At 50.9% G+C, this 24,920-nt stretch overlaps 2 protein-coding genes across 3 annotated transcripts in view; both read right to left on the reverse strand.

Moving 5' to 3' along the window:
- Positions 1–56: 56 nt before the first annotated feature.
- On the reverse strand, positions 57–898 carry TTC36 (tetratricopeptide repeat domain 36). The gene is made up of 3 exons (XM_075442517.1): positions 713–898; positions 444–632; positions 57–356 (listed from the first exon to the last, which is right to left on the reverse strand). The coding sequence occupies exons 1-3, from the start codon at positions 840–842 to the stop codon at positions 76–78; spliced, it is 600 nt and encodes a 199-aa protein (XP_075298632.1). The 5' UTR covers positions 843–898; the 3' UTR covers positions 57–75.
- Positions 899–2,943: 2,045 nt separating this feature from the next.
- The window catches only part of KMT2A (lysine methyltransferase 2A), a 45,715-nt gene continuing 23,738 nt past the window's right edge, over positions 2,944–24,920 (reverse strand). For both annotated transcript variants that reach the window (XM_075442513.1, XM_075442514.1), the window contains 24 exons: positions 24,323–24,443; positions 23,422–23,535; positions 22,876–23,060; positions 22,122–22,295; positions 20,789–20,899; positions 20,467–20,540; positions 19,774–19,967; positions 19,279–19,385; positions 18,998–19,135; positions 17,632–17,790; positions 17,221–17,338; positions 17,058–17,136; positions 16,639–16,799; positions 15,876–16,061; positions 10,904–15,215; positions 9,841–9,921; positions 9,245–9,309; positions 8,698–8,868; positions 7,989–8,063; positions 7,507–7,681; positions 7,011–7,118; positions 6,503–6,586; positions 5,961–6,090; positions 2,944–5,559 (listed from right to left, as the gene is read on the reverse strand). In XM_075442513.1, the coding sequence (XP_075298628.1) occupies positions 5,284–5,559; positions 5,961–6,090; positions 6,503–6,586; positions 7,011–7,118; positions 7,507–7,681; positions 7,989–8,063; positions 8,698–8,868; positions 9,245–9,309; positions 9,841–9,921; positions 10,904–15,215; positions 15,876–16,061; positions 16,639–16,799; positions 17,058–17,136; positions 17,221–17,338; positions 17,632–17,790; positions 18,998–19,135; positions 19,279–19,385; positions 19,774–19,967; positions 20,467–20,540; positions 20,789–20,899; positions 22,122–22,295; positions 22,876–23,060; positions 23,422–23,535; positions 24,323–24,443 (7,398 nt within the window). In that variant the 3' untranslated portion in view covers positions 2,944–5,283. The remainder of the gene's footprint in view (positions 5,560–5,960; positions 6,091–6,502; positions 6,587–7,010; positions 7,119–7,506; positions 7,682–7,988; positions 8,064–8,697; positions 8,869–9,244; positions 9,310–9,840; positions 9,922–10,903; positions 15,216–15,875; positions 16,062–16,638; positions 16,800–17,057; positions 17,137–17,220; positions 17,339–17,631; positions 17,791–18,997; positions 19,136–19,278; positions 19,386–19,773; positions 19,968–20,466; positions 20,541–20,788; positions 20,900–22,121; positions 22,296–22,875; positions 23,061–23,421; positions 23,536–24,322; positions 24,444–24,920) is intronic.

Consider the following 24,920-nt stretch of genomic DNA (forward strand, 5'->3'; position numbering starts at 1 on the left):
CCGCTCCCTCCCCCCTCCCTCCTCCCCCGGTTCCCCGTAGCGAGCGGAGCCGGAGCGGCGGGGAGGCAGCGCTTTTTATTGGGGGAGCGGGGCCAGCTCACTCGGCGCGGGGCCGCGCAGGCGGCCCATCATCTCGGCCAGCGCCCGGTTGCAGAGCGCGGCGTAGGGGTTGAGCAGCGCCAGCTGCCGCCGGGCGAAGCCGCTGCCCAGCCGCGCCGCCCGCTCCCAGTCCCGCCGGGCCTCCTCGTCCCGGCCCTGCAGCCGGCGGAGCAGCCCGCGCTGCACCAGGCTCTGCCGGGCGGCGCGGCCGCGGCCCCAGCTCAGGCTGATGGCGGCGTCCAGGTCCCGCAGGGCGCCTGGCCGGGGAGAGAGAGGGGCGGTGTGGGGCGGGGGTGCCACAGGGCCGGGGGTCCCGCAGGGCCGGGGGTGCCCGTGCCACTCACCTTCCACGTCCCCCCGCAGCCGCAGGGCCTGCGCCCGGTTGTTGTAGGCCGAGGCGCGCTGGGGCAGCAGCCGCACGGCCTCGCTGAACCGCTCCAGGGCCGCGCTCACGTCGCCCGCCTCGGCGGCTGACACCCCCTGCAGCTCCAGGGCCCGGGCCCGCTCCAGCAGCTCCGGCGCGAAGGCCGTCCCTGCGGCGAGCAAAGGGGAGCCCTCGGCCGGCGCCAGGGCCCCCCGCGAGGAGCAAGAGCGTGACGCAGCGTCCCCTCACCTTCCTCCTCCTGGGCGTCCTCCTCCTCCTCCTGGGCGTCCTCCTCCTCGTCCAGGCCCGCGACGTCCCCGAAGGGGGTGCTGGGGTTGAAGATGCTCCGCAGGACGGCCCTGTCATTCGCGGTGGCCATGGTGCCCTGTGTGCAGAGACCCCGCGGCCGGCCTCGGGCAGGTTAATGTTCACCCCGCTGCCGCACTGCGCCCCTCGCCGCCCTATCGCCGCCTGGGCGCGAGGCCCCGCCGCCTGGCCGCTGCCCCACCGGGGCAGCCGTCGCTCCCCGAGGCGAGCGGGGCACAGCGGCCGCGCCTCGCCCCGCAGACCCACCGCAGTTGGGGCACGAACCGGCCCCGCAGGCCCTGCGATGCCGGGGAAGAGGCTGCTCGACCCGCAAGAAGAAATCGAGAGCAACCCTCTGCAGCAATAAACTTGACATGTTTATTAATTAAACTATCACTTAAATAAAAAAAAGTGCATAGAAAATAAACATGTTTAAAAACTCCTTTGTTTTTTTTTGTTTTTTTTTACAACTATGTACACTTTTTTATTTTTACATTCAGTCTTTTGCAGAGCTTTCAGCATTTTTTTAAACTATTAAAGTATTTCCTTCTTCCCTGTGACAGGGAGTTAACACTGATGTACTTTAGACACGTTTCCTCTTTTTTTTAAAAAAAAAAACAAACAACCAGAAGCTTGGAAGAACACAAGAAAGAAAAAAAAAAAAAGAGAGATCTGTTATACATGATAAGTTGTCAAGAAACGTATTTCTAGAACATAACCTTGCCTTTGCAGAGCTTTTTTTTTTTTCTTTTTTATTTTGAAACAATTATTCACCTACCTGTATTTACTAAAGAGACTGTTAAGTTCAATAAAAGAAACACCACAAGTACAGTTCTCGGCTGATAGACAAAGCTACTGCACCTCGTTAAAAAGATACCAGGAAAGCACAGAGCACATTTTTTCCCTATATGCAGGTGGAACCCCGACATCCATACCCAGAACGAGAGGAAGGGAAGGGAGAAACCAAGCTGTACGAGGACTGACTGGTAACAAGGAGGGCCGGGGAGGCCGGGCCGCCCGCTCCGGCTCCCGGCAGCCCTCGCCCCGGGAGCTGCCGCCCGGCGGGGAACGCGCGGCGCGGCCTTCCCGGCCGTCGTTAGCAACTGTAACACAATCCTTATCTATAGTGTTAAGAGAATTAAAAGCCATGGACCGATACTGAACTAGGCTTCATTACACGGTGCATTACTATATTAGTTCCTATATATATCGTATTTATAGTTATAAAAAACCTTGCGAGTGTCGAGAGTGGACCAGTAGTATGGGATTGAATGGCATGATTCTGCACAAAGACCGTCTCGCTGAAGAACCTGGTATTGCTTTGAAATGAAAGAAAACCAGAAAGAAAAGATACCCAGCCCTTTACAATGACCCGCTTTTCCTTTAAAAAAAACCCCACGTCGGTTTGTACAAAGAAAAATAAACGCCCAAAGGTTCCGTATTTTTTTTTAGTATTTTCAGATACCGCGATCTGCGTCAGTCCTTAGAAAATATACATTCATACACGGGGAGGTTGCGCTGCGCTCACGGCCAGCCCGGGCAGGACGGGGTCGAGGGGCCGGTGGGTGGCCGGCAGCAGCGGCGGCGAGCCCACTCGCTGGCGAGCCCGCGTGCTGGGTGCCGCGGCTCCTCCTCGCCCCGCCGCCGCTCGCCCCGAAGGCCCGGGCTCGCCGCGGGGCGCGGCGCAGCGTCCGGGGTACAGACAGTTCCACTGGCCACAGCGGCTCCCGCCGAGGCAGCCGCGCCGGGTATAGCAGCAGAGCGGACGCGCGGTGCCCGGCGCGTGGTTCTCGGGGGGCCGCCGCGGCACCCCACTCCTCCAGCCCAGCCCGGCCCTCCTCCCCACTCTGCCCTCGGCGGGGTGGCTCGGGGCAGCGCGCCCAGCCGGGGCCTCCCCCCGCGGACGGAGGGATCCGCTGGCCACGGAGACACTGCTCGTCCTCCGTCCTCGGGCCACGGCAGCAGCGTGGGCGAGAGACCGCGCCGGGGAGCCGAGCCGCCCCGGGAGCTCCCGGGCTTCGCCCAGGCGAGGGCTGTCCCAGCGCGGCTGTCAGCAATGGGGCCGGGGAAGGACCGGGCGCTGCCGTGCCCGCGGACACAGGGCCGAGGTCCCCCGCGCACGCGCTCCGCGGCCTCCTCCAGGTATGTGCGTTCCCAAACTGTCAGTGCATCAAATCATCTCAGTAACAAATGCAGCGTCAATCGGACTCTTCTCTCAACAGGTATCGCCACGTAACCACCACACAGTGCAACAACGAAAGGAAACTGGCGGCTTCCGACCCTCCCGAGCGCCGCGTTTCGTTCTCAGGTCAGAGGAAGAGGTGCCGGGGCCCGAAAGGTGCGGGTTCGGGGCGCCCGGCCGCGAGCACTGGGGAGTCAGCAGGCGCTCCCGTCCCCTTCCGATGCCATTTCAGAGCAGCCCGGCAGCCCACCACCCCCCACAACGGCCCCCGTCTACCCCCAGGGATGGCCTGCAGAGGCGAGGGCGCTTCCCGCATTCCCCTCTCCACAGAAAAACTCCTCTGCCCGCGAGAGGCTGCGGGACGAGGCGTGTGCCCCGGACCGGCCTCCCACCAAATGCAGTTCCGAGGCTCGGGCCTCCCTCGCTTTTCCTCGTTTTTCCTTTTCCTACAGCGCGGGGCGAGGCGGAGTCGCGCCTCCCACCCGGGGGCACGGACGGTTCTCCCGACAGAGCCAAACTCCTCCTAAGCTGGGCAATTCCCCCTCCTGCCCCCATCTTGATGGGTAAATAAAGTCTAAGGTCCAGCCAAACCTCCTGGAGACAGTTACTGGAGTCAAAAAGGCAGAACAAGAGTAAAAAACAAAAATAAAGTGTACCCCCCCCCTCACTGGAGAAAGGATCAGACTGTGTCCAGCCAGGTATTTCCTATAACCGTCCTATGAAAATAAAAAAAAATCATTAAAAAGAGATTCTCTTAAATTAGGATAATACCACTGTTTAAAAAGCCTCGTCATAAGTGCTTTCCCCTATGAAGTGCTTCTCATAGAAAAATATACAAAATATATTTACATTTATAAAACCTTAAATACTAAACTGTAAACAGAACAGAGCAAAATCCAATGTCGTCATTCGCTGGGCTTGGGGCTTTTCCTTCTTCCTCTGTGAGTTTGCGTCAGAGGCGCCGAGCGGACCCCAACGGGAGGAGGATTTGCGCTACCTGAACCGGGACGATGGCGTCTTTCCATTCGCTTAAACCACGCCCGGCTCCTCAGCTACAGCGACTTCAGCCGCACCGATCGCCAGCTGAGTCCCCACGCGTCTCCGGGTGCCGCATGGCGCCGGCGAGGCTGGTTAGTGTTTGGCCTTGCCTTCACGGAGAACCGTGCTCCGTTTCTGCGACGTGGCTACGCCCGGCCGACGGACCAGGCCAGGCGCCTGCCGACAGCGTCCCGCTCCCAGGGCACTCTGCGGCGAGGCCGAGCCGAGCCGAGCCGATCCCCCGGAGCCGCCACGAGTCCCTTCCACCTCCTGCGCCGCGGCGGCACACGGCCAGCCCCGGAGCCGACCCTCGCTCCCTACCTCTCCCCTGACGCCTGTCCCTCGGACCAGCTCCACGGTGGCTGGCAGCACCTTCGGCTCGCCGGGCAGAGGAGGAAGCCAGCTGCCGGAGAGGGGACCGGGAGAGGACCGCTTCCCTCCCACGCAGCCGGAGAGGAGGGTGCTGCTGGAAGCAAGCTTCGCTCGCAAAGATCTGCGGTGCCATAAGGGTCGGCACAAGCCCTCTCTCTGCCCCAGCATGCCAGGAATTCCCCCGCGCTCGGGCAGGGCTCCCGGAGCAAGGCGCTAGCCAAACCCTCTCCAGTGCGGGGCGGGCTGCCCTGTGCCGCGTCCCCGCGCCGGCCTCCCTTGGGGGAACCAGGCGAGCCGGACGCAGCCCCGCGCCACGCCGCCCCGCGCCACGCCAGCCCGCGCCCAGATGGTGTTTTGCAGACGCGCAGCCCAAGGAACCGCAGACACACGCACAGCCCTCGGGGCAGCCGGTCGGTGGGGCGCAGCCTCTCTCCCCAGCAGGAAAGCTCACTCCAGCACCGCGCTGCCAAACTTCGGACACAGCCCTTGGACGAGGAGGAGAACAACTCCACGCTGGACACTCCGAGCCCAGAGACACAAAGGGGCAGGACCCGCGATCGCTCCCCCGCGCCTGGCCCTGCGCCGGCCTCCCCTCCCTCCCCTCTCCCGCTCAGTAGCCCCACACTGAGAAACCAACACCGGGGTGGGGGGAAATGACAATGGCAAAAACATAATCGCGCCGAGGATCTTCTCCAGCCGCCCGTGCCTTTCACAAGGGTAAGTGTGCGCATGCGAGACATGAAGATGTGGACTCTGACAGAGAAACGCAGCCGCCAGTCAGGTCCCTGAGCCCAGCCGATCTTCACCCCCGCCTCCGGCCTCCCCGTCCCGTCCCGTCCTGTCCGAACGGCCAGGGAGGGATTCGCTCGAAGCGTTGGGTCGCCCCAGGCCCTTCAGGGCTCACCTGCAGCTGCTGGAAGTTCTAGTTTAAAAACTTCCGGCACTTCTTGGCACCGCAGTTACAGGGCAGTTTGTTGCTGGCGTCTTCAATGGGGAACTTGTAGTCGTACGTGAGCTCTTCCCCGCGGTAGATCTTGCGCATGGCGAAGATGACGATGTGTTTCTGGCCATCGATGTTGATGACGCGGGAGTAGCAGTTGGGCTCGCAGGAGTGGTTGATGAAGCGGGCCGCATTCCCGTGCATGGTGGCGTCCACCACTTCGGAGTCGTCAATGCGGAACATGTAGCAACCGATCCCCTGCACAGAGGACAGAAGGAGGGTGAGGCCGGGGAAGCGAAGACAGAGCCGCCCTAGCAGACAGCCTGGCTGACCACAGCAACCCAAAGCCAGGTCTTCGCGGGTGCCTGCAACCTCTCTTCACTTGCCTTCACGAGTTCGCGCCTGAACCATCCATGCCCGCGCTTGCCGGATCGGCGGTGCTAAAACTGGACCCAGGCCCTGCCCAGCCCACCGGGGAAAGTAAGAAGCGCCTCTAGAGCTCCGGCAAGAATGGAAATGTCCCCAGCAGCCTGCAGCCCCAGTGTTCGGAATGATGTTCCGAACGCAGCTTTCGCACGGCCTAAGCCTGTCCTACCTTCACAGCCACTGTCTAGTTCTCCCAAACTCTTTAAGAACTTCTGCACAAGCCCACAACTCACCTTACTGTCGTAGTATTTCTCTCGTTTGTCAGTGAGGATGGAGCGAATGACATTGCCTGAATATTCGATCACCATCTCACCTGCATCGATGTTCCTTTTGCAGAACAGACCCCGGCCGTGGATGGGAGACCTTAAAAAAAAAACCAACAAAAAACCAACAAGATAAGCAGGCATTCCAAATGACACAAGCAAAACTCAGAAACACAAGACAGCCAACACTGCAGAAGACAAGGTACTTCATTACAAGGATCCCTGTGCTGTCGTTGCTCTTCTCTAAGCTAACACCAACAAGAACGATGCCAGATCTCTCCTGCCCACTCCTGAGCGCGTGCTTTAGCTACCAGTCACCACGGTAAGCCAGCGAGGAGTAAGCAGTTTGCGCTGAGGACTACTTCACAAATACATAACTTGGGCGGGGAGAAGGAGGAGGGGAAAAAACCCAAACCCGCTTTTCCCCCTCAGTTTTGCAGTCCGACTCCCCAGAAGGTTTCCCCTTTCACCTCTGGGAGAGTAAGACGAGAGGCACCAGAACAAAACCCTACCTGTAGACACCAACTGCCTCCTTGGAGGTCTTCTTCAAGTGTCGGAAGCGCATGGGCATTGGCAGATCCATACTAGTCGCTCTCCTAGAAGAAAGAGACACTGCTAAGCGGTGACCTTTATTTGAGACTCCGTGCCACATATTCTCTGGGACGCTTTCCAAGATACAATAACTTAGACACCATGACACTGCAGCCCACGAGAACACAAAATTAATTCGGTGTTTTCTATACAAGAAAGACCATTTCCTCCCTCTTCTGCCCAATTTCCACCAGCTTGTTTTACATGAGCAAGGAAAAGAAACCTTCCAAGGAAGACCGGCCCAGCGGTCACCCTCAGCTGTTGGTTTCTCTTGCTGTTGTAGGAGCCTCCCCTGTCTTTGCTAGTACTTGGCAGCTTTCAAGTTTTAAACACTGCCTCAGAGAGCACGAGGCGTAACTAAGCCCGAGCTCTTCGTTTTCGCACCGCAGCATCACTCTCCCCTTTGCAACGTTAAACCCCGCCACCTACCGGGCCGATTTCAGCTGTACTTCTTCCTCTTCCTCGTCATTTGGGTTGTATTCTGGTGGCTGTCGGTGTTTCGAAGCCAAGAAATTAAACATATCAAATGCAGATTTCCTGCAATTTAAAGAGAGGAAAGGCAGTCTGTTTTACTGTCTGAAAACAAACACGTGGTTGCCACAACAGTCTGACGCGCTCGCTGCTTGACACCTCCTCCAGTCTGTCCTCTTAAAGCCTTCTACCCATCAGGATGACACACTGCAGTTTCTGAGGACCGTGAATAAAAGCACCGGCCAGGAAAGCTTTGTTAAACAAAGCAACGGTCAGCAAAAACGGCACAGAAAAACCTGCAGACTCAGAAGATGCCATCCGATTGATTTACATGAGAAAGCTGCTAACGTTTCTTTTTAACCGAGAGCTTCAGTGCTGGGGAGGTTTGTCGCCTGCGCCCTGCCAGGGAGTCAACCTGGCCGTTAACCTGAACAAAGACAAAGCTCGCACTTGCCTCAGGTGGACTTCAGCCCTGGCAGAGCCGTGCGGATTCAGGGGAGGTTCGTGGGCCTCCTCCGGCTTATGAAATCTGAACTTGTAGTTGTGGCAGTGCTTTGCTCCATACAGCTGCTCAATCAGGAACACAACGGTGTCGTGGATAATCCCCAGCATCCTCAAACCGTTCACGCCTGGAGCAAGAAACAGCACAACCAAAAACCCCAGCTCACAATGTGGACTTGGAGCAGGAGGACACAGCAGCTCGTTAAATACAACTTGTGCACCAGCCTGCAACTCCCACAGAAGCCCTGTCTTAGCTACTTCATTCCACGTAGGGATTTTGAATCCTTTCATCGGGAAGAAATTATCCTCCACAAAGCAGTCAGCAGCTGAACCCGAAACTCTTCAGACCCTGAACCCTAGGACGCTCACAAAAAGAGCCGCTTGCCCTCAGACGTTCAAAAGCGCAGCAGAAAGCAGTTTGGCGCTGGGCATTACCTGCAAAAGAGAGCTGTTTCAGGCGGGCGTTAGAACGGGCTTCCTGAACTTTGTCGGTCAGTGACTTCCAGGCATCTGCAGTCACACAAACAGAAGACAGAACAGTGAAAGAGTATCCGAGCACGGGGCGCTGCAGACTGCCTAAACGGGTGCCCTGCTATGCCTCCGATTTTGCCGCATCTTATCGGGTTTCCAGTGAGACAACACACCATCACGAGACTTCTATGTACGTGGGCAGCGTGCTGTTTTCCAGCAAAACGCTCCTATTTACATAAGCTAACTGGAGAACATGAAGTGGGCACCCTTGCACGGGCCATAAATTAAGGTCCTCGGACCCAATCCTCTCCAAAAATCACTCTGGCATAAAGAGAAGCAGGTATCTTCAGTGAATGGTCTGGAGGAAAAGTCTAGATGCCCTACTGCCTGATGCACGCTGACTATTTCTTGACAAAATATGCTTCAACACCATAGGTCAATTGATTAAAAAAAAGGGGAAACTGTACACATTCCACTGAATATATTCTACTGAGAAAAACCCCAAATCAACAGAATCCAGACACTGTTAGAGGCTAGGATTGTTCTAGGGCTGTAAACCAAGAGGGGTTTTTTTGATCTCTGAAAAAAGCAAGCAGGACATCCTCAGAAGTCATCATTTTATTTCTAGCAAAGAAAGCTAAAATCAGTACAACCAAAACCGTACAGTTCTCACCTTCAATGCTTTCTGCGCAGATTTGAAAACCATCATCACTAGAGATCTCAAAAACCAAACCTTTCTTTGGTTTCTTCTCACCAAGACACTCTTTCCTCTTTTGTTCTTGCTGAAGCCAAAACATAAGGGGGGAGCTGAAAGTGCTCTCTTCTTCCTCCAGAGCTTTTGAGCCTAGAAAAGGCAGAAGCCAGCATGAAGATGGAGATTGGGTAGAACGATGGTTTTTCCCACAACTGAGAATTACTTACTAACCTGCCTTTGGACCAGTAAATCCATCCAAGAAAAAAGCCTAGACAGTACTGTAGTAAGAGTGTGAAATCTTAAGTGCTGAAATTGCCACAAGCTAAAAATAGAGACCCAACTATTTGTCTGCTATCTATTAACAGCGAACAAACCTTTCCTCCCTTCAAAGGAAGAACAACAAGACTACTGCTAGCTCTGAGATTTTTCCCAAGAGAACGAGATACACAAAAATCAAAACTGCAAGGTACTAATTTCCCAGTCCTGAAGAATCCCAAGGCCCGATGCTTTTCTAGAAGCGACATACCTGCATTTTCTTGCTCGTTTGTCGGGTTCTGTGTCGACTGAGATTCTGGGAGGACCGCCGTTTGCCTTGGGAGGGAAGAAAGCGAATATGAAGAAAAATATTTAACCACCTACCTCCTTTCCTCACCAGCCCTGAACACTCACCTACAAAACCTGAGAACTAGACAGAGGCACAAGAACCCTTCTCCAGATCAAATGTTCTAACATCAGCTCGGTTGGAAAGAAACAAGCAAAGAGACTCTCCTCAGCAGCGTTTATTTCCGAGGCATCTATCAGCCTGCGGGTAGCAGTCTCACGCAGTGCAGCCCGTGACCTGTTCTTTGTATCAGCTCTGCTCGGTAACGAGGTGTACGCTAACATATGATCAGCCAAGACTGCACGAGTAGCCTTGTTCTCTGCAAGCAGTACGCTCCCCACCACTATACGCAACTCAATTTAAAAAACGGCTCCGTATTACAACTAAGTGCGACCGCTCATTCCAGACTGAAAGCTCCCAAGGTATTTCAACTAGCAAAGGAAGACTTCTCGCATGCTCTGTATAAACTTCCGTAAGCTCAAGCGAGCACAATACGATGGCAGAGTCTGTTTAATGCTTACCCCGCAGACTGGCCACATTCTTTCTGTGATGGCTGATCTACGCATGCTGCATCCTGCGCGTCTGCCTTCATCACAGGAGTCCTGGAACAAAAAGATTTAGGAACGTTCAAAATACCTGCCAGGCCGTATGTGCCGTAAGCAAGACTGGAAAGCAGTGGCAGATCCACCGGAAGCTGCCACGAGCGGTTCAGCAGCTCGGCGGAACGGCCGAAGTAGTAACAACTGCTCTCAGGCAGCCAGGACCGAAAGCCAGCGGTGCAGCGTCTTTGGAGAAACCAGTGGCTGTTGGCAGTGTGACACGAAGACACAGCTATGGAATACACTGATAAAACAGTCTAGTTTTGCGTGTAAAACACAGACCAGCAACTCCTCCTCTCTCTGCAGACCCATATATCAGAGAGTCAATTCAAATGTCATTTCAATTTCAGGTCTGGAAAGCAATCCTCTACTGCGAGAGACAAGGGCACGCTCTGCTGTTCTGACAAAGCGGAGAGCAAGATTCCCCCCGTTCTCCCAGTTCCTCCCCGGGCCCTCTTGTCCGTAGGAACCAAAGGGAGGGAAGAGGGGCAGGAATAATAAACCGCACACTGGAGAGACACTAAGCTCACAGAAACCGGCACCTGGTTTAAATTCTGTATCCAGAATGACCAAGGCGACACCGTAACGGTGTGTCACCTGGTGCCTTAGCATGCTCCTAATAGCACAATTAAAGCTTCTAGGGCACTTACACACATTAACAACATCAAGGAGTAGAACACATCCCCCTCTGAGTGCCATTTTCTCTACTGATATCTCTAGAACACTCTTTAATTTGCCAGAGCTGTCATCTATGAATAAAGTCCTCATAACCCTGATCCTCAAAGTCCTCGTTTTTTCACCCTTGCCTTTCCAGAGGTAAAAATTCTACCAACTCCTTGAGAGAGATTTGCTTTCTGTCGGCAGCTGGGATTTTTACCTTAGAAACCATCACTCTAAAGGAAAATCTGCTGTAAAGCTAGCGCGAGACTCTTTCTTATATTGTTACAAAACATCGGGGATGAGCAACATCAAACGTTCCTCTTACCCTGTAGCCGAGACCTGGGGTACAGCAGTGGCCCCTCTGTCGGGAACGTGTGCTTCGGAGGAGCTGGCCCACGCATGAGAAGTTTTGTGCTTCTTTCCATTCCCTTTGTCCAACGATGGCTGAATGCGTTTGATTTTTGGCTTCATTTTCGTGGGACCCAACACGGAGCTACTGGCAGACTGCTGACCAGACGATGGGGAGCCTCCAGGAGATGCTGAACTGGCGTGCAGCACCGACGAGGGAGCCTTGTTTTGTTCGAGTCCGGTACTGTTGGGAACGTCAACCAGCTGTGGAAAGCTCGACAACTGCGTTGTTGCCGAAGCGGTGCCAAGGTCCAGCTGGGAGGAAGCAACCCCGGTTTTGCTGGCTAAGAGTTGTGTCATGTGTGGAAGTTGATAAGAGCCTTCCGGGTCAGCAGATGACGGAGCGACTGTCATGCCCATCGTCTGCGAAGAAGGCAGAACGCATATACTTGATGCAGCCGTCATTGCTGCCGTAGACGGAGTTTGGGATGCTCCCAGCTGCGAAAACATTCCAGAACTTGGCGGTAAAGTCATGTGCTGCTCCTGCAGACCGAGGCTTTGCTGACTAGCTTTGATCAGGAGGTTGCTTATGGAACCGAGGTCCCCTAATAATCCAGGACTAGTCAACGTTACCGAACTTTGTCCCAAGACGTGACCAGGAACCGACCCACCAGTAGTAGGGGCTGCCGTGGCCTGCATGGACACGACGTTCAGCACTGAGGAACTCGATGCTAGGCCAGATACAGGCCCCGTCGGGAGATGACCGGCATCTGGTCCGATAACGCTGGGAGAGGTGCCGACCGCAGTAGTGGTCCCACTTTGTGGGAGCAAAGACGTTTGCTCAAAATACATGACCCCAGACTTGGACCTTTTGATAATATTGGGGACGGTTCTATGGGACGTCGAATTTGCAATGGCGCCCAAATCCAGTGGGTGGTTGGAGATTTGCGAAGGAGCAAAATTAATTAAGGTCATGTTGGAGACCATATCGGGAGGAGCTATAGCCGAAGGGGTTCCAGAGGGAGCCAGCTTCTTATTCTTCCGTGACTGCAGACGAGATATGGGCCGTTTCTTGCCTAGGGCAGCAGCTGGCGTGGAAGCGGTGGTACCAAGGTCTGTCCTCTGACTACCTTCAGATACCAAGAGCTGAGGATCAGGGGGCGGCTGCACACCGATCAGGAGACCTGGCGAAGGACTGCTGATGTTCGGCGGGAAGCCAGTCTGCGTGGCTGTGGAGAAGGGATGTATATGCTGGTGATGGGACATGGGCAGCAGCCCCTTGCTCGTGGGAGGGAATAACGACTGAGACGAGGGCAAGCTCGGATTTAACCCTGTGGTCAGCGTGAGCCCACTCCCCATGGGCCCCAGCACCGAAGCGTTGGTCTCCATTACGCTCTGCGCAGAACTAACAGAAGGCGTCAGCTGGATCTTTTGAGTAACGCCGTTGGGAAGAGTCTGGAGGACGTACAGCGGCTGCATGTTTTGATTGACCACCAGAAGCTTTTCCGCGGCTGGCTTGAGGTGGGGCGGCGTTGTCTGCACTGCAGCATTGGAGATCTGTGAGGGGCCGGGACTGTCCGTGGAGTTTGGCACGTACTTCTGGCCCTGGAGGGGAACGGTGGGCGACACTGGCACCTGGATACCCGGAGTCCCGCTGTTTCTCGTTAAGTCCTGGTTGCCGCCATGCCCTTGCTCGACAGGGCCGCAGGGCGGGCTGGCTATATGCTCTGCATCAATGTGACCCTGGATGAAGTGATCGGGAGTCATGTGTCCTTCGGGGCTCGGGTCTACTCCTGGACTCAGGAGAGCTGCATCACCTTCTCCCGAGGCAGATTTTTCTGTGACAGTCACTCTCTTTTCCCCCGACTCTGTGGAAGGCAAGGCAAGCATCGACCTCTCTCCCGAGGAGGAGAGCGAAGACTCCGAGATGACGGCAAGCCGGTTGTGATTTTGGCTGGGCACCGTAGGGCTGCGAGTGGTCAGAACAGAGAGGTCGGACGGCAGCTCCAGCGGCAATTCAAACTGCTCCTCTGCTGATATGGAGGAAGAGACACTGCTATCCACCGGCTCAGCGGTCGGCAGCTGCTGGGAGAACACCTCAAACAAACCCATATCCTTGCCACGGTTGCTGTCGAGACCTAAACCTTCTCCGAGCGTTAGAAGTTCAGACGATGAGGACTCCGGACTCTCCCCCAGCGCCTGCATAGACGGCGTGTTTTTTAGTACAAAGTCCATGATGTCGGAAGGGAGGATGTTCCCGCAGTCATCGCTGTTGTTATTGTCAGAGTCGGATTTCAGAAGCTCTGTGTTAAAAGTGTCCAGCAGGTTCTTGTCAGAAGGCGTGCTCGCGTGAGCCCTGCGGCCCGTTTCCAACGAGCTCAGCTGAGCTTCCAGCGAATCCTGACCTTGCGCTTTAACCCTGCTCACCGGATGGCAGTTCTCCATCTTTGGGTCGGTTTTGTGGACAGTGGAGCTCTTGGTGACTTGTACTTTCTCTCCGGCTTCTTCCGTTCTATCTAGCTTCAAGTTCTCTGTTCCGTTTTCTTTACCGCTCCTCTTAGTTACTTGACTGACTTTTCTTGTTGTTGCCGTGACACTCGTATCGCTTTCAGTTCCATCATCCACGCCATCCAGCTGTGAGATTTTTGGAAGATCGCACTGCTCCTCCTCCCTGAACAAGCTGTGGGACGCAAGCCTCTCCTCCGTGTTCGAGGAAACCACCGTTCTGGTGAAATTGTAGTAGTACAAGTCGTCTTCGTCTGATGTGCTCAAGTCATCCGCGCCATCCACTTGTCCTTCTGCGGATCGCTTCCCTCGCTTCTTCCCGGTCGAGTTACTGTAGAAGGGAATGTCTTCCTCTCCGTAAGACCTCACGCCATACAGAGGAGTCAATCCAAAGAACATATTGGATCTGGCCCGAGCACTTCTCCGCGGATACCTCCGCTTGTACGAGCCTTCTTCTTGAGCTTTAGTTCCATCCTGGAGCATCAAGTTGTTATCTTGAACGGGCAAATTTTCATATGCATTATTTTGAGATTCCTGTGCAGGCGCTTCGTTTGGACTTCCCTGAACTACGGGGTTATCTTCTGGGCTTTCTGAGGTTGAGGAGGGCTCTGCCAAAGTGGCCAGTTCTGCTCCTGCAGACTGGGGCTCAGCATCGCTTTCCTGCTGTGCGTTTTTCGACTGGTTTTCGCTTTCCATCTTGAGAGGAGTCAGAGTGACTTTAACGGTGCGTTTCCTAGGTGCCTGCGATTCCTTAGAGGCCGCTTCGATCTGCATTGCAGAACCTTTTGATGGCCCTTGTGAAGGTGGAGACTTCTCGCCAGCTTTTTCAGCAGGAATATTATTACATAACCTCTGGCTAATTTGCTCAGTTGCCAAACCCTGACTTCCAAATTCTGGTTTCAGGTTGCCTTCATCACCGCCTATTGCTTGACTTGAATCTGTAAGAGATTTCAGGGAATGCTTCTCTTTAAAACTATCTTTCACTAACTTCTTCCCCTTCTGACGCCTGTCTCTCGTGGCAGAAACTACCTGCTCGCTTGCTGCGGGAGACCTGCTGTTTACTCCAGCAGACTTCAAGGTCTTCACATCCATCTCGTCAACCACACTCGTCTTCTCTGGCTGTACAGGTTCCACGTGCTGATCTCTGTCTCTCCTTGGGCCTCTCTGATGCAAAGGTGGAAAGGATATTGCTTCTTTGGAAGAAAATGACCCTGAACAGTCCTGAAAGGTAGCTATTTTAACATTCACTTCTGCGCCCGATGAACTGGTTGGCTGAGTGGACATTTTGGAGTTTCCTCCAGAAGCAAAACTATGAGCTGAATAATCTGGGTCCTTTGAGGTCAGCGTTTTCACCTTCTCTCCCTTAGAAGGCGCACCTTTGGCTATCAAATCTGGACTGCTAGAATGTTTTCCTTCTGCAGACTGAGATGCCTCCAGCTGGTAAGTTTTACTTCCACTTGTAGCCGCTGTCTTCTGGGAGCCTGAACTGGTGGAGCAGCTTTGAACTGGAGCGCTTGGAGTGCCCGCATTCGCTGATCCCACAAAGTGGTCGGTACTTCTGACGCTCAGTTCCTGTTCTGAAGAGGACCCCAGGCTGGAAGCGGAAGATACGCTGTGCCTGGAATAAGTGTTCCCGGCTCGCGTCGGGGAAGTCATCCGGAGCTTTGAATGCTGTTGTGACAAAGAGGAGGTGCTATGTCTCCTAGAACCGATGCTCTTCAGTCCAGAGGATAGTAAAGGATCTCCTACTGTCACTATTTCATGGGTCACTGGGGTAGGACTTCCTGAGAAAATAAGGCCAGCAAGACTGTCAAGCGATCCGAAACCTTCACAATCAATGCATCCCCACTTCCTTCACGCAAAACACCAGAAATTAAAAACCTGCAAAACCTTTCAGCCAAATACCATTACCTTAATGACGATGCTCGAGATAGGTACTAAAAATCTGATACTATTGATCAGTGTTTGCCACGTAGAGTTGGCAAGTTTGTACCTCGGGGTTCTGTATCTCAGCTCGGGTGGGAATTTTCAACACGTTTTGTTTCAAACTGATGACTCATTCATACAGAAGTAATAGCTGAATTACAATACCAGGTTTCCCATTCTCTCTGGAAAAATACCGACTGAGATGATTAAGTCCCTAACTTCTGTTACAGCTCTTCTGTATTACTGCTGTTATATTGCCCCAACACTGCTTTCTTCATCCCAGGGAAATTTTTGTTTCAGTTGTACGTTTCTTGACAGGCCATCTCTATTGTATATTTTCAGAACGTTCATTCCCTCAAATCTACGGCTATTTCGCTATTTTCTGTAGAACCAGAAACCCAAACACCACATTCTGAACGAAGCCAAAAAAGACACAAACCAAACCAAAAATATTCCCAAAACAAACATAAAAACCCTCTCCAAAAACCAAAATGCAAATTCAAGAGCACTTGAAATACCTGCAGAGGGTAACGGCCTAGAGCCAGGAGACCTCTGTGTGGATGGATAACCTGGCATCCTGATCCTGGGACCCTTTGAGACCACTGGATAGTAACAGGAACTAGAGGTCTGAGAATGCAAGGGGCGGTCTGGTGATGGTGGGTTCACAATTTCAGGTGTATTTCGGCTGTCTTTAGGTAGAGTTTCTGTTGTTGTATGAAAGAGAAACAACAGCATAAGCCATCACGGAATCCTAAAAGCTATGATCTAATAAAGAACATACTGCTATCAGGTTTCACTTAAGGAACAATCAGAATTTTTGTTAAATAAAGACAAAGACTACTGCTTCCTTGCCATCAGATAATGTCTGATTTCTTCTCCTAAGGACACTTTCAAATACTTGCAGCAATACAGTAACCCTGAATTAAAAACCTTTCAGATTCTACATTGACAGCTACTGTAGGAGTTTTCAAAATCCTCCACAGCTTGATCACTAGAAAAATCTTGGATCTGTAGACTAGGAAGCCTCCCAGCAGTAGTTTTCATTTGGCCCAAGTTTGCAAAGTTACCAGCGCAATCAGGAGCTTAGCTGACTTTTTTTTTTTTTCTTCTTTTCGTAAAAGCCTTATGATGCTGTAACATAATCTGGAAACCTGAAGTGGATTCCAGTCCAAAACGGTTCTAAGAGTCACAGGTCCTAGCCACTGCCTAGCTTTCTGGTAAGGACATCCTACAGCAAAAACATGTAGAGAATATACCTTTAGAAAGTCCTTAAAAGATTACCTGTAAGGGGAACCGGGCTATGGGCAATCGTTCTGTTATCGTCATGCTCTACAGTGCTGTTGATGTCAGGTTCTATGACTGGAGGTCGGCACTCCATGATCTTGCAGGTATACACACAGCGCTTCCTGGCATCTGTTGTGCTCCAGTACACCCTGGAGCACCTGGAAGATAATTCAAACACGAAACAATTCACCCAACAGTCGAGTAAACCTCAGCACTGCCTATTTTAAATTTTCAGTTTCTCAAAATTACAGTGGGACAAAGGCTTCCTAGCGCAACATGCTGCACACCTCAGCTTAATCACAAGATTCCCAAACAGCGTATGAAAGCTACGGTCAATTTTATCACATGTTGCTTCAGCGCTGGTTTGGCATCTAACGTATTAAAAGACATCTAATCACAAAACAGCTTATACTCACTGATAGCCGATGGGAAACAACTTATCTTCACAGTCTGAGAGGTCATTCAGAATTCCTAAACAGTCTATCGTCATTGAACCTGAGCAGAAAGAGGAACACAAAAGTTCTGTGAACCAGATTCCAGCACCAAAGGCAGATCGAGTGTCCAGAGACTAGATCTTACCAATCATCATGTGGATGTTCTCTGGTTCCAAGCCACTAAGAAATTTTCTTCTCAGACTGATCCCTTCAAAGTCCACAAAAACTCTCCTAAGAACTTCAAACCCATTCTCAGGAACCACCTGGAACAAGAATCCACAAGACTACTCAGTAAATTTAAAGGAACCACCACGTGTGTGGATGCTACGCAGTCTGTCTTAACTCCATCCTCAGTTTGGTCTTTTGGTTTTCGAACTGTCTTGTAGTACCACTTGCCAAACTTCCATGCCAGGCGTATCGCTGACTTCTTTTTAACCGCGCTGCGGTCCGGCCCACGTTCGTAAGGAACGCATTCAATATTAACTTCTAAAAAGTGCTCATAGTTACAGGCTAACCCCGCCTTTAGACAAGGCAGGGGGTGAAAGCAGAATCTCACCTCTCCTTTTATCAAGTCACGATGTCTCTGGCAGTAAACTTTCTTATCGTCCAGAAAGACGCAGTTCTTGGCTCGCGAGCACATAAAATGATAGTTACTTGTACAGGAAGTGAGGCAGCAGCCTACTGTGGCACCAGACTTCTGGCAGAACTCACATCGCTACAAAAGAAAAAAAAAAAAAAGTTAAACATTCATCCCTTCTAAAACCAGGCTACCATTACTGTCGTCAGCTGTTTTTTTCGGCATAGACAGAAGTTTAGAGTAAGGCCTGACCTCCCACTTCATTGCTGTAACATCTCACTACGTGACTCACATGCACGAGCGAGACGTGGAGGAGGAGGTGAGAGCAAGCAGGATCCCTCACACAGAACAACTTTTGCATTTCCAGACTGGTTCCTCCAGGCCTCAGACTTTCTTGCTTGCACACCACATCCAAGTGTCATCTTTGCAAGCATCGTCGATTAACGTGTCAACTATTTCTCCCACACAGAGTACTTCGCACGTGAGTGGCTTACTACTGGCTAAGAGCTGTCCTATTCCACTGCTTCTAATAAATATTTAGGACCAAATGAAGCAGTATTAAAACAAAATTTGGACAAACTAATTTCTAGTCACGCTTCCAGCATTTAGTTCTTCTGGGAAGTAAGCAACAACCAGTTCACAACAGGAAGATTGCTTCACTTTCTAACACTGCTCGGGAGTTGAGGAAAAAAGACACCACCGCCATGCTTTTTGCAGTATTCAACAGAGTTGCTATGCACAAGCTAGATGTCAAGGTCCTTCACCTATACTCAAACGTGGAAACGCTCCTTGATCAACACCCTGAACTGCACAACACTTGCTTTCAATCTTTATTTCTTTTACACACATATAAAGTTCAACCTAGGTCAAAATACAAGGTACAGGCTTGCTCTCTCTCCTTTGCGTTCCTCTGCTGTCATCAGTTTGGACTGCAACAGAAGATCTGTTAAGTCCTCGTACCAGAGACACAGGTGTTGGGCTCTAACACAGCATTTGGCTGCGCTTTAGATATTCCATACTGTTTTTAAAAACAGGTCATGACTACAGGTATCGCATCAACTGCTTACGGTATAGCACTGGCAACTGCAGACCTTCTGAGAAAAATGACTCCAATTCTCCCGCAACAAGTTCCTTCTGGTCTCCACAATGTTTTTGAACCGAGCAAGGATAAAATAAATTTTCAAATTATCTTCAGTCCGTTGTATTATATATAGCGTTAAAATAAAAAAAGCAAGGAGAGGGTAGAGCAGAAAAAACACACAGAGGAACCTTTTAGCCGGGTTCCTGTCTCGGTTCTGTGCCAATCAGCGCAAAGTTTAACAGAATATTCTTGACTTATACCCACCAGCTGCTTTCCCCTGATCACAGCCATGTGCACGTTTTTCAAAGAACCGTCGTCATCTTCAAATACTTCTGCTGACCATAAAGCACAGTTCACGTGTGTCCATTCATTTTGGCCAATATAGAGAAGACGTCCAGCATCCTGAAGAACGGAAGGAAACATTGATTTCAAACATTCCACGAGACACAACAACGCGCAAAAGGCACGCAGCCTATCCTCAGTACCAAATCTACCGTACTGCTTAAACCAGCCGCTACGAAAACGGGCACACGCCAGACACTCACATTAGCACTGTCATCACCGTACTTCAGGCACAACGCGCACTGCCTATTGTCTTCCACGTCCGGAGGCGGGTGAAGCTCAGGACTATCCTCTCTGCTTCTGTCAGAGCCTTAGGGTTAAAAGAGAGAACACTGTTCTTGAAAGTCAGGCAGGCAAAAATTCATCTGGAAAGACTGTCAGTAAGTGAACAGGGCAGAAGAGCCAAACAGCAGCCCAGAGCTTTCAACAGCCAGCTTGTAAAGCAAGGAAAAGCACACATCGGCCTTCGCACGGCCCTTGTCCTGGGGGAAGAGAGGCACGTGCAAACGTATTTCCGGGCCCAAGCTCAGCTCGGAAACACCTCGTATGTAACACCCTCTGAACGACTTCAGGTCAGAGAGGTCTCCAAAGTTCTTCAGTCGCATACAGAACTAATACCGCCCTCTCTTTACTACTAGGAGGTTCGGAACGAAGCACTCTGGGTTTGGAACCAATAGCGCTGCAACCTGTTTTCTTACTAGAGATGGGTGGTGTAGGAGGATGTAGAGGAGTTGGTGAATCTGGCTCTCCCGGCGCTTTGGGTTTTGGAGCTGGAATGATTTTCTTCATCAGAGGGGGCTGTTCGGTGCGGTTGTTCTCTTCACGCTCCTGCCACTGAGCATAATTATGGTCAAGCGAAGGGGGCAGCACTGCATTCGGCAACATACCACTGCTGAAACACAACAGGGAGTCAGCTGTCAGACCTGACTGCACCAGAGGACCCACGCCCCATCCACCAGCGCTACTGACATTCAGTATACAATAACCACCCATCTAATTACTTGCAGTCCACACACGCTCTCAACAGACTATGACCGGTCACTCACATTTTAAGGTGTGCGATGTGGCTGTTTCTTTTCAAGGTAATAGATGCAGAAGGAGGGCCACACCAAACGGGGGTGAAGAGCAGGAGGGGGAAGGAAGGACGGGACTGACAAGCCAGCACACAATATACCTAATTCTAAACCATGTTTTTGGTTACTCTGCTTTAGAACAAGGAAGTGTATACAAAACCTGGGAATCAGATTGCTGTTTAACTTCTTGGGGGGGTGGGGGTGGGGGAAGCACAGAAAAGGAAAACCCAACCCCACAAACAGGCTCTCTTGACACTTTTTGCTTGGACAGCTGGCAAACTGCAGGGTGTCGCAGTCGGACACAGTACAATTACTTACTTGCTTGTTACTTTATTTGGCTCCCAAAATCTGGACTTTTTTACACTGAACCATGGAAAAACTCGCTCCATTTGCTGAAGGAATACAACGCTCCATTAGAAGTGTTACACAACACATCAAAAAATTCAAAGACATTCAGCCAAGATCTACTGTAAATGCACAACTAGTAAGATTGCATTAACATCAACAAGTCTGACAACATATTATTTTATTCCTGGAAATACCCAAGCAAGGGTAAGCATGACAGACCCTTTGGGTTCCAACAGCAACAAGCAGTCATATGATATCAAGCGCATTTCAAAATAATCGCAGTCCAGCTCACCCGAATAAAGAAGGACTTGACCATGCTATTGGCTTTCTTAACTTCCGGCTGCCCTCCATCGGAATTAATGGCTGCTTGAATTATCTTCACGATATCATCACTAAAATCCAGCTACAAGAAAGCCACAAAATTTTACATTAACAGGATTGTATCCCGTACAGCTACACCATCCACCAACTTTTCAAGGCATCAAGTTGGAGATCGTTCAGTCCGGAGAAGAGAAGGCTCCGGGGAGACCCGATTGCAGCCCTTCAGTACTTAAAGGGGGCTTGTAAGAAGGACGGGGACAAACTTTTTAGCCAGGCCTGTTGCGATAGTGCAAGCAGTAATGGTTTGAAACCAAAGGAGGGTAGATTTAGACTGGATATAGGGAAGAAACATTTTACACTGATGGTGGTGAAACGCTGGCCCAGCTCGCCCAGCAAGGTGGCAGATGCCCTGTCCCTAGAAACATTCCCGGCCAGGTTGGACGGGGCTCTGAGCCACCTGATCGAGTTGAAGATGTCCCTGCTCGCTCCAGGGGCGCTGGACCAGACGGCCTTTAAAGGTCGCTTCCCACCCAAACCGTTTTATGACTGTGATTCTAAGTGAGCATCCGGATGACCAGAAGACTGAACCAGAGCATCGACTTCAAAGCAGAAAAAGAATTTGACTGTAAAGACACAAGCAGCGCTGTGCATTTGCAAACAGGCTGGCAGAACTGCTACACCCGTCACTGTTCACTTCTTCCTTCTACGAGGAGTTGACTGCTGACCGATTTTAAACTGGCTAAACCAGCCGCTACCTCACAAGGATCTGGTCAAAATCTGGCAACAGCATGTTTGCCTAGTACTCTGCAGTGTACAGTCTTCCTCAGGATTACAGGTTCCATAAAGAAAAAGGAGGAAAAGGCTGCTCCCCACAAAGAAAACCGATGCGGTCAACGTTAGCGTTTTGTATAAACGGCCCCTAAAGAGATCACCCCTCCACACACGAATTACCAGTTTCCAGAGAACTGACTACCACCAGTGTTATCTGGCTAGGCCTCCAGTTAGAATTTGCACACGAAGGATGGCCTGTCCTGTTGCCATCAACATACAAGTCTGCCTAAGACCAAAATGGGTTTAACCAAGTATCGCTACTGCTGGTTAAAGCGTGCCATCCAACAGTGTAAATTACACGCCTTTGGGCCAACATCAATACCAGCACCAGCCAGCATTATTTTATGCACCACGTTAACCTGTTTCCTCATTCATAAAGAAAAGGTTTAAGCATGCTCAGCTCTATACACCACGGCTCATCAAGCAATTCACGGGACCTATTATTAGAGTGGAACACTAAAACTCTGACATACCACAGAAGTGTATCCTCCTTGATCCATCTTTCTTTTCACTCCTTCCAGATCCAGAGGTTGCTGCTCCTCCTGTTTACTGACTTCTGTTAGGACGGGAGGATCGGGACCTTCAGGAGAGCTTCTGGATGGGATACTCTCTTCTGTCTCGGGATTTAAATCAGGCGGTTTTGCTGCCTGTTGACATCAGCAACCAGACAGAGGGACGTTGGCTACTGAAGTGCAGCTGCTACTCATGACACACTCCCACACACATTTATTGGCCCAGAGATTCTCGCTAGCATGAAAGAAAGGAGACTCAGGTTCTGAATTCCTGTCCAAAACGTAGGGACAGAAATGAAAAGATCTTAACCAGCTTTCTGCTGCTAACCTGTAAGGCGCGCAGCAGAGCAGAGTGATCAGCTCTAAATATCGAGCTAATTTTTCAGAAGTCTTCTTTCTGAATATATAATTCAAGACTAAGATCATGTTCTTCTGTCAAAAAAGCACCTTCACCATCACGGAGCTAAATCCTCCCAGTCCTTGAAGAACTTTACCCTATTTTTCCTTTAAGCCTCACAAGTCGCATCATAGATACCCACTTCTTTCTTTCCGTAGAAATGAACAAAAGAAAGAAAAGAAAAATCACAGTACACTTTGTTCCAAGTACGATAAAGACCCTTCTGCAGTAAGATGCACAGCTATACCAGAATTCAACGGAATGCCAGGCAATGCTTCAAGCCAGACTGTACTAAGGGGACGCGAGGCTCCAGCTTACCTGTCGATACCGCAGCAAGTGGCTAGTAGTTCTAGAATTCAACAGTGCTGTTAAAACCTGCTTTAGGGAAACCTGCAGCTCCTTTTCCAGTGCCAGACGCCACTCTGCAGGATGCTGCTCCGTACAGTTGATGCAGGTGTATGCTACACTCTCAGGCAAGTTAGAGAGTATCTCATACATTTCATCTGGAGACAAAAAAAAAACAAAAGCAAAAAAACACAATCTGAACTACTTTACTGAAGGATGGATATAGGGAAAAACCCCTACTCTGCACTTAGTGTCAAAGTGAAACACTTGTCGCATAACAAACGCATCTCGTGCAACTGACTGAGCGATACTGCATTTGAGGCAAGTTCCTAAGCTTTCAGGACGTCACTGACATGGGTACTGGTTTAGCTGTAGCCATTCTACAGGTACTTTTCAGGTAGGTCACAACAGGCGAGGGTCTTAACATAACACTCTAGCAGAAAGGTCCAGAACTGGATTGCCTTGGTCTACTCCTTGCCCCATGTTTTTAAGTACCGAGGAGATAAGGATTTGCCTTACCAGAAAGGTTTTCGCATTTGGAGTGGACCCAGCGGTCGCATTTCCCACACTGCATCATCTTGCTCTCGTAGTCGTCATCATCATAGCATTTGTCGCAGAGAGGACAAAAATTTCCTGCAAACAAGATGTGATTTTTAGCAGAAGTTCAGGTGCCACACACACCTTAAGGGCTAGGTGGCTCCTTCCTAGGGTGCTAAGAGAGCAGCTCTCTGACAACCCCCACCAGTAAGCTGCCAATACAGTTACATCTACTTTTACAACACTGCAAACAACAGCGGCAAAAATAACCTGCTTGGCAGACCACCGACTACTCTAGAATTCCGTTACTGGGTACCCATCCTTTGGGGCTGGTGAGACTAACAAAATACTGCGTGCAGCTAGCTTTACAGAGTAAAACGAAAGGGCAAAGATGACATACAGGCAAGAGATTAGGTGGAATAGTCAGTATTTTCTATCCTGAGATTTCTCCCCAGCGTGCCCCTCCTAGATTCAGAGGCGTCGCGTACAGTAACACAAGGAGGAACGGCCACTTCACAATAGCAATTTTGTTGCTTTTAAGTCAGGAGCCCTTTCAAACGTTTTTCTCAACCGCTACTGAAAACCCTGGGCCAACAGGTGTGTAATAATTGCATTATATGGTACAGTGTTTGGATTCTGGAAGCCTCAAACTCTGACAATAAACCAGCAGTGACTTTTGGCAGCCACTGTAAAAATCCCAGAACCTGGCTTTCCTACGGAAACTATTACACGCGCTCCCATGCCTGGCCCCAACACCCGCTTTCACTCTGCACCGTGGCAAGCTCACCTGCCCTGCAGGCCCTCTCTTCACTCTACACTGACGCTAATTCAAAACCGAGCATCTGAAGAGGCTCCTGCTGTAAAGAATCACAACTTTATGTACCTTTCGCAAAGAGTTTGGCACAATCATGACACAGCGAGAAGTCATGAGACCACTGCGCGTCCCACCCTTTGCCTGGTGTTGTGGATCCACAGCTCTTGCAGCGAACACATTTGGTACATATCTGGAAAAGGAACGCATTTGGCAAGAGTTACTTGCTTTTATCCAGTGGCTTCTGTGCTTTAATCCTAATGATGCACTTCATAGTTTTTATTATTTCAGGAGTGCAGAAAGCTTACACAACAGGATAAGGAGTTTTAAACACCAGAATTTTCACTAAAAAGTGCTCCCTCCCTTTACGGTAAGACGACCATAATGCAACAAGAGAAAAATGAAAATAAATCACAGTATAGTTTTTCTGTGCTTCGTATTTGCACTGAAGAAAATACCACCTTTCCTTTCACATAAAACAGCATATGCAGTTACGGCAGTTCTTCTGACCAAAAATACGAAGTCTTATTATAACAGTTTTCCAACTCTGAGGACATGCTAGTAGAAAACGGCTAAAAAACATTAGTACCAAATATACTGTAGGCAAAGCTTTCGCGCTTGTTTAGAACAAAAACTTGAGAGACACAAAATAGTGCATTAATCCAAATTG

The sequence above is a fragment of the Opisthocomus hoazin genome, chromosome 24 (genome assembly GCF_030867145.1).
Source record: "Opisthocomus hoazin isolate bOpiHoa1 chromosome 24, bOpiHoa1.hap1, whole genome shotgun sequence".
Taxonomy (NCBI): domain Eukaryota; kingdom Metazoa; phylum Chordata; class Aves; order Opisthocomiformes; family Opisthocomidae; genus Opisthocomus; species Opisthocomus hoazin.

Bases quoted from the DNA above. Each gene is read 5' to 3' on its own strand.
- TTC36 (XM_075442517.1), bottom strand. From the start codon at position 842: ATGGCCACCGCGAATGACAGGGCCGTCCTGCGGAGCATCTTCAACCCC. The intron at 633-712 runs GTGAGGGGACGC...TGCTCGCCGCAG, and splicing joins GGACGCCCAGGAGGAGGAAG to GGACGGCCTTCGCGCCGGAG. The intron at 357-443 runs GTGAGTGGCACG...CTCCCCGGCCAG, and splicing joins GCTGCGGGGGGACGTGGAAG to GCGCCCTGCGGGACCTGGAC.